Source organism: Fukomys damarensis, unplaced genomic scaffold (assembly GCF_012274545.1).
Source record: "Fukomys damarensis isolate Sample0158 unplaced genomic scaffold, DMR_v1.0_HiC HiC_scaffold_39, whole genome shotgun sequence".
Lineage (NCBI taxonomy): Eukaryota > Metazoa > Chordata > Mammalia > Rodentia > Bathyergidae > Fukomys > Fukomys damarensis.
The window spans coordinates 61008576-61017796 of record NW_022900951.1 but is presented as its reverse complement, the minus strand read 5'-3'; the positions used below and the strand labels follow the sequence as shown (position 1 = coordinate 61017796).

Genomic DNA, 9221 nt, shown 5'->3' with positions numbered 1-9221 from the left:
CATACTTCTTTAAATAAAATGAATTCCTTTCAGCCTCAAAGACCCTCAAACCCAACCTATGTCATTCCCATGTAATTCATAAATAATAACATCAAATTACTACAGTCATCTTCAAGCATCTCTTGTGACAAGGAGAAAGAAGGTGAAAGATTTTTTTCAGAAGCATACTTGGAAACTTGAAAGAAAGTTTTAGGTTCAAAAGACATTTAGGATTAGATTTGGGGAACTGAAAACTTACAAAGCTGCCTGTCTGATTATTGAATACCTAAGTAAATGGGTTACTAAAAAATAATAGTTGAACCCCCATTTGACCAGTTTACCAAGAAAAGATTTGATTTCCCTGTCTTTGCACTTTCTATTTTCCTTTTCCTTTTCTTTCTTTCCTGTACCACTGTCACTATTCTCAGGTGGATTTTTGAGAATGAACTTGCAGGGTTTATGATGTGTGTCAAGCATGCCTCGATAGCCACAGGCTTTATAAGAATTAGCTATTGTTTGCTTCTTCAGATTCACATGCAGATCTGTTTCATGATTCTCACACTCAGGACAGAGAACAAAATTTTTAATGAATCCATCCAACATGTCTTGCAGCTTATTCACTTCATTAGATTCATTGACAATGTAATGGTCATTCTTTACATGAAAATGGGTCTGTGTTCCCAGCTCATAACCAAAATATTTGGTGGGATACTTTGGAGGCCCCTTAAGTGCCTTTGCGATGTCAACCATGTTGACTATAACTGTCTTTATTCCCTTTCCTTTGCTCGCAACCTTGGCAATCAGACAGGGCATCTTGTAGTGATAGAACTGGTCTGAAACACTGCGGTTGATATTGACAGACATTTTGGCTTATTAGTGACTTTATCAATAAGATGAAGAGATCTTTGGTTACAACTTTTTTGTATCTTCTCTCTGGAGAGGAAGAGATGACATAAATGATTGCAAGAGTTCTTGGTCTCTGACATGAAAAAAATTTCGCCACTGAGGCTGTAAGTTTCTTGCTAGTATGCTATGTTTCTCCAGTACAGGTACCAGTGGCTGTGCAACAGCTCCTTTTCATCAAGTAAAGACATAAACCTAACACAGCTCACCCTGGACTGGGAGAAAGAGGCACTGGAAACCTGGTCCGGGGCTGTGGGGTGGGTGGTGACTGGAGGGGCAGCCGGGCAGTTGCCACCGTTGAGCAGTGGGAGGGACTGTCCCAGCGATGTCCGCGTCCACACCAGCAGCTCTGAGCCTAGCGACCTCTGGAATGTTCTCCCTCTAACTCTAAAAAGGCTATTTTATAAAAAAATGGCCCTAAATATTTCAATAACAATATAAGATAAAATGTGTTATTACTTTTTTGTTTTTGTTTTTGTTTTTTTGCTACCAGGGATCAAACTCGGGCCCTTGCACTTGCGAGACAGGCGCAGAATCACGCAACTAAATCCCAGGCCCTAAAATGTGTTATTAAAACAAACTATTGTGTATAATTTTGACAATTTTATGTACCTTGATTTGTGTTTATAAATTAATGTAATATTAGATTCTATTATAAGCTTTAATAATTGTTTTTTAAAAACAACCCAATTAAAAAGTTTTTAATTTTTTTGGCTATCCTATTGGACTTTAAGAAAAAATTTTGTTTGTTATGTGATTTATTGTTGTTGTGGGCTAGTGTCTCATATGCCCTTCCCTTCTTTTTCAGATTATCAAAAGATGATGGCTCTTCAAACGATAAAACCCAATATTCCCATGCCTCCTTTAGATCAGTCAAGACAAGACTTTCAGTCCCTAGCTAGGCGGGATAAATGCCCCTCCTCTGCCAAAAACAGTTACCATAGACAAAACATAAGTCTTCTGAAACCACTTAAATACAAAGGACAAAAGTCTCAGGTGGGGAAAATGAGATAAGATTAAAAAATAAGAGTAGGTAAAAAAGAGACCAAAAATATTTATAAAATTAAACTTATGCCTTAAAAAATAACTACAGCTTCAAGATAAGCTCTTTTCCCGCTTCTGAAGGCCTCCCTATCTGTGACCACCCCCTTCCGATCTTACAGAGAATACTGTTAAATAGTGCTAAATTTCTAAAGACCCTTTACCATAAACTGTAAATTCTGAGGCACTAGACCCTTTTCACCTGCAAATTGTCTTTTCCTCCATCCCCAAAATTAGCTGCATTAGACAGAATGTCTTAATGCATATTTCTACTTCAAATCTATATAGATGGCCTACATTATATCCTGACAGACAATACAAATGCATATCTGAGATAACCCATATTAAAAACAGCTTTTAAATATGCTCTACCCTGGAGTATAATGTGCCTCATTTTTGTGAACATTCACACTACACTCTTGAGTGTGTCTATATCTATCTATAATAAATCTCATGCCTCTTTATTTCTTTTTTTTTTTTTTTTGGTACTGGGCATCAAACTCAGGACCTTGCACTTGTGAGGCAGGAAGTGGAACCACTGAGCTAAATCCCCATCCCCTCTCATGCCTCTTTTACTGAAGCATCCTAAAAATTATTTTTCCATGACAAGAGTCAACAAACGTACATACTTATTTTTAAAAAATACCTTAAGTTCCTTATTTCAGCCTCAGAGATCTTCAGACCCAGCCCATGACAGGAAGACTGATACAATAGCAGCAGGCTTCCCTATGTTACATTCATATAGGTGATATTAGTACAGAAAACACAATTGGCACAGGGAGACCACTCCTCCTCTCTCCACTCGAATTTGGGAAAGATTCTAGGGCCACTCCTTCCACTGTTTTGAGAGAAGCAGAAAGTAAAAAACAAAGACCCTGGAAATTTCTATAGCTCTACAGCAAAGCACATCCTTGCTAGATCTCATGGCTTGACCTTCAGTAATCTTTTCCCCATTCAAACCTTGTTAGAGGTTTGTAAATATGGATTTCATTTCATGTGTGTAATTGAATCAGAGTAAGCCATGTGACAGCCCTGTGTGTTGAAAGTCTCTAAGATGATTCAGCATCCTTTCAATCATTCCTGTCAATTTTATTCAAAGAAACCAGTGAGAGGTACCTGAACTGGAGTGCACATAATGTTAGGAGAAATAAGTTGCATGAGCTTAAATATCACATGCTTTCTTTTATACAAGAAACAAAAAAACTATATATATAACAATCTCTAAGTGGGAGAAGTTGAAATACTTCCCCAAATTACTTATTCCATTGTTTCAAAAGTATTTTCCTATGTTTGCTAATTTGTTTCATTTAGTTTATCTTAATTCATTGAAAAGTTTTTTATTATCTGTTTGTTCTTTGTAAGAATGTTTTTGATTTGTCTTGTAGTCGGAGTATTTGAAGATAATGATACCCAGTGTATTAGCTATTATTATTCTCTTATTACTTTGTTATAAAATTTTGTTTTCTTTCATAAAATAAAAAATAGTAAGCATATTTTAAATATGAAAAATTCTGAAATCCTGATTTATCTGTTTCTTATTTCTCTGCCACCCCAATATCATTTTTTCTTTTCTTTTTTTTTCTTTTTTTTGGTACCGGGGATTGAACTTGGGTCCTTGTGCTTGTGAGGCAGGTGATGGAACCACTGAGTTAAATCCCCAGCCCTCATTTTTTCTTTTAATGCCACATTTTGGTTCCTGTTAGCATGGACCTTCCTGGCACATTTTCCTGTTATCTTCAATAAATGTACCTGTTTTTTTCTTTTACCAATGGATGTGCATTTGCAATTCTTTGCTCATTGTACATAAGAGTCTGGAATGTATCTGTTGAATCCACCATGGAGTATCCCTGTGTAGGGGGCAGGAGGGTATCTCCCCATTGGTTGGAGTTCTATTTGTATGAACCTGCTTTTGCTGTTGGTTTTTGAAGTATGGGAATTCCATTTCAGTAGCTGTGGTTTTCTATGCCTCTACAGGTATGGAACTAAGCCAAGCAGAATTAAGATGATAGCTTACACCTACCCTTGCCCTCTGGATCTGGCCAGGGAAATGGCTTGAGACACACTGGGATGGACAGGGCTCCCCAGGAATGTGTCTTAATTTTTTTTCATGAGACTGAGAGGTATGGGCCAGGTCTGCTTGATGTTACTATTTCTTTTTGGAAGATGTAATTTGCATCATGCCCTGGACCATGTGAATTTGGGTGGTCACATAGGTAGTGCTAAGGTTGTTTATGGATCCTGATGGAGTCTGTAGACTCACACTGAGTGGGTGCCCTTCTGAAGTTTGTTTTCAGTCCCTCTTTCTCCCAAGAGATGCTGGTTCCCTTCTTGTTCTTGCCCTCAACTTTAGAATTTCATCTATTAACATATTCAACTTTGGATTTTGGGGGCTGGTCAATTGAAAAAGGCAGAATGTTGAAAGGCAGAGAACAGCAAGAAAACTTTGTGGTCATTTTTAAAAAGTGCAGTTTCATTTGAACAGGGGCAGTGAACTGGCAGAGGCTGCAGTGGTGGCTGCTATAGGTGGCTGAAGTGATTATTTTCTCCTGGGTCCTAAAACCAACAAATAGCTATCTCCTCATGGGGCTACTTAAAGTTAATAATATTAGAGGTCCCACACAGAGACCCACCCAGACACCAGCAGCTCAGCAGCACAGAACCTAGCCAGAAGCCTCCCAGGACATTAGCAACTTGAGGCAAAGGCCAAACAAAAGGTCTGCCTGAAAAACAGCTGTGCAGTCTCTAAGGTCCCACCCAAAAGCCTGCCCAGTTACTATTGGTAAGTGCTTGCAGGACCCAGCTAGAATCTAGCCCATACAAGAGCCCAGCAGAGGGATCCAGAAGACCGTCATTTTAAACCCAGGAATTTGCACAGTACTGAACAGTAGAAAGAAGGCCTCTCTGAGGCTTGCTGAGAATTGAAGCCCACTAGGTGAGCAAAGAGTCACCTTAATTAAGGCACAGCAGACTGCATTGTTTGAAATGAGAAGACATGTAAACAAGTCTCAAAACCAGACTTCCACATTACCGAAGGCAACCCCAAGAGGAAACATGATAGTACAGTCTGAAACTCAACCAGCCGGTCTCCCAGAACTGGCAATATAAGATGATCAGGAAAAAATAAAATCAGAAATAATTTCTAAGAGAACAACAGAAATTGGGTCCATAGTAAAAGATATGATTAATAACTGTAGAGCAGATACAGATGAAAAATGAAGAGCTGAGGAACACAATGGAATCTCAGTATAGGAAAAAAATGGAAACTATAAAACAGATGCAAACAGATATCCAGGAGATTAAAAACTCCATTGAAAGTTTATGCACCAGAATGAGCCAAAGTGAGAAGAAAATATCAGATATACATAGGATTGTGATTAGTGACCAGGAAAAGAAAGATTTCTTAAAAATAGCAAGGGACCATGAGATATCAATCCAGCACCTCCTAGGTGATGCAAAGAAGGATAACATAAGACTGATCAGAGTCAATGAAGAAACAGGAGATAGTACAAATTACATAAAACCACTGTTCATAGAAGTAATGGCAGAAAATCACAAGCAGGGAATAGACTTTGACACACACAAAAGTGTGACATATAGAACTCCAACTAGCTGTGATGTAAACAAATCTACACCTAGATATAATAGTTAAGATTCCAGAAACCCAACACAAGAAAAAAATCCAAAAAGCAGCTAGAGAAAAGAAACAAATCACATACAAAGGAAAGCCCATCAGAATCACAGCACACTTCTCCACACAAACCCTCCAGTCAATAAGAACCTGGAGTGAAGTATTTCAAGCACTAAAAGAAAACAACCTCTGATCCAGATTGATGTACCCTGAAAAACTATCTTTCAAAATTGATGGAAAAATGAGATACTTTCCTGACCAAGTGCACCTTAGGAAATTCATGAATACCAAATCAGCACTTCAAAAAAATTGAAACAATATCCTAGGAAAAGACAATGAGGATCACAACTCCAGGAAGCCCAGCAGAATAAATCCATCAGTTATGCCAAGATATTAAATGAAAAGGGGGGGGAATCCAACAACAGGAAAAGGTCATGACAAGGATGATTCAATACATATCAGTTATAACAATCAATGCTAATGGTCTCCATTCACCAATCAAACAGACTGGCAGAATGGGTCAAGAACCAAGATCCAACAATATGCTGTATACAAGAAACACATTTAATTTAAAAAGTAACTCATAGACTGAAAGTGAAAGGTTGGAAAATAATACTTCATGTGACAGGAACTCCACTAACAAAGTAAGAATAGCTATCTTATTTGGAGATCAAATGGATTTCAAACCAACACTAATTAAGAGAGACAAAGAATGCTGAACTTGTCCTGAGTTCAATCCCAGGTACAAAAAAAGGTGGGGTTAAGAAGGTCACTATATCCTTGTAAAGGGAACAATCCAAGAGTAAGGTAAAGGGAATAATCCAAGAGTAAAAGAGATGACAATCATAAATATATACGCACCAAAAACCAGTATACCCAAGTATATAAAAAAATGCTAACAGACATGAAAAATCAAATAAGCACTAATACAATACTAGTGGGGTACATCAATACTCCTCTGTTACAAACAGATAGATGAATTAGACAAAAAATTAAGAAATGGAATACTAGAACTCAATCAAACTCTTGAACAAATGGACTTAACAAATGTTACAGAGTATTCTGCACCTCAAAATCATAATACACATTCTTTTCAGCTGCACACAGGTTGTTCTCCAAAATAGACCCCATACTTACTCTTAGAACATGTTTAAATAAGTGCAAAAGAATTGAAGTTATCCCCTATATAGTATCTGACCATAGTGTGATGAAATTAATTGGAGATCAATAGTAGAAGAAACTGCAAGAATTTCATAAACACACAGAATTATACAACATGTTCATGAAAATCAAATGAGTCACAGAGGGAAATAAGAAGATATCAGACAGTTTCTATAATTATATGACAATGCCAGTTCAACCTATCAAAATGAATGGATCACAATGAAAGTAGTCTTACAAGGGAAATTCATAGCAGTGAATATTCATATTATGAAACCAGAGCAGCCTCAAATAAGTACCCTAATGCTGAACCTCAAAGCTCCTAGAAAAAGAAGAGCAGGAGAAACCCAAAGCTCATATAAGGGAGGAAATTATAAAGATCAGAACAGAAATCACTAAAAAGGAGACTAAGAGGATGATACTAAAAGAATCAATGAAGCAAAGAGTTTGTTCTTCAAAAGAATAAACAAAATTGATAAATCCTTAGCTAACCTTCTAAAAAAAAAGGAAAGGAAAAAATCCAAATTCATGAAATTAGGAATGAAAAGGGTGAAATTACAATAGACTGAGCAGAAATCCAGAGAATCATCAATACCTATTTTGAGAAGCTATATGCCAATCAGATGGAAAACACAGAAGAAATGGACAGATTCCTTGACACCTATGAATTACCAAAGTTAAGCAAAGAAAACCTAAAAATCTAAACAACCCTATATCAATCAATGAAATTGAAAATGTAATTAAAAACTTACCAAAGAAGGAAATCCCAGGTCTTGATGGTGTCACTGCAGAATTCTAGAAGATTTTTAGAGAATAGATATTGCCACTACTCTTTAAACTCTTCAATGAAATTGAAAGTAAAGCAGTGCTCCCAAACTCATTCCTGGAAGCAAGCATCACCTTGATCCCAAAACCAGAGAAAGGCCCAACTGAAAAGGAGAACTATAGGCCAATTCACTATGAACATAGATGCAAAAATCCTTAAGAAGATATTAGCACACAGAATGCAGTAGATCATCAAGAAGATCATACACCCTAACCAAGTGGGATTCATCCCAGGGGTGCAAGGATGATTCAACACATGCACATCAATAAGTGTAATAAACTACATTAACAGAGTGGCGGACCAAAACCATATGATCATCTCAATAGATGCAGCAAAAGCACTCAACAAAACCTAACACACATTCACAATAAATTCCCTAAAGAAAACTGGAATAGATGATTGCTATCTCAACCTGATAACAGCCATCTATGAAAAACCAACAGCCAATATTATACTAAATGGTTAAAAACTGAAGTCCCTAACATTAAAATCAGGAACAAGACAAGGATATCCACTATCAACACTCCTGTTCACTATAGTTATAGAAACATTAGCCAAAACAATTAGACAAGAGAAAGAAATAAATGAAAGGAAGGTAGGAAATAAAAGTCAAACTGGCCTTATTTGTAGATGACATGATACTCTATGTAGAAGACTCCAAGAATTCCACCAAAAGTCTTCTAGACTTCTTAACAAAATTCAGTAGAGTACCTGGATACAAGGTCAACACACAAAATTTAATTGCTTTCCTGTACACGAATAATAGACTCACTGAGAGAGGAAGTAGAGAAAGAACTCCTTTCACAGTAGCATCCAAAACAATGAAGTACTGTGGAATCAACCTAATGAAAGAAATCAAAGACCACTACTCTGAAAACTGTAGAACTCTGAAAAAGTAGGTCAAAAAGGATATCAGAAAATGAAAAGACATGCCTTGATCCTGGATAGGCAGAAACAATATAGTGAAAATGGCCATTCTTCCAAAACTGCTATATGGATTCAATGCAATTACAATTGAAATCCCAGCAGCATACTTCACAGACCTTGAAAAAATAATCCCAACATTCATTAGGAACAAGAAGAGACCTAAATAGCAAAAGCAATTTTAGGCAACAAAAGCAAGGTAGGAGGTATCACAATAGTCAACTAAAAGTGATACTAGAAAGCTACCATCATAAAAACAACATGGTACTGGCAAACAAGAGACCTCAGGATCAGTCGAACGCATTAGAAGATGCAGAAACACTCAGCCACCTCATCTTTGAAAAAAAGGACCCAAACACTCTCACTGGAGGAAAGATAGCCTTTTTAATAAATGGTGCTAGAAAAATTAGATTTCAGCTTGCCAAAGAATAAAATTATATGTATATCTCTTGTCATGCACTGCACTAAAATTGAAATGGATTAAAAATCTAAATATTAAGACAGAAACAGTAAACAAGCTGGAGGAGATGTTAGGTATAACTCTTGAAGACACTGGCATAGGAAAAGATTTCATGAACAAAACTTCAGTTGCCCATGAACTAGAACAAACAATCAACAAGTGGGATCTCTTCTTATTAAAAACCTTCTTCACAGCAAAAGAAAACAACAGTGTGATGAGACAACGCACAATGTGCAAAAAAATTTTCACCAGCTCTTTCTCAAAGGTCTACTATCTAGAATATATATATATTATATAGT

General features: G+C 36.8%; 1 protein-coding gene across 1 annotated transcript; it reads right to left on the bottom strand.

The window, feature by feature from the left end:
* Positions 1-234: 234 nt before the first annotated feature.
* On the bottom strand, positions 235-843 carry LOC104874346 (eukaryotic translation initiation factor 5-like). The gene has a single exon (XM_033760485.1). It carries the CDS (start codon positions 841-843, stop codon positions 235-237), a length of 609 nt encoding a protein of 202 aa, XP_033616376.1.
* Between the last annotated feature and the right edge of the window lie 8378 nt (positions 844-9221).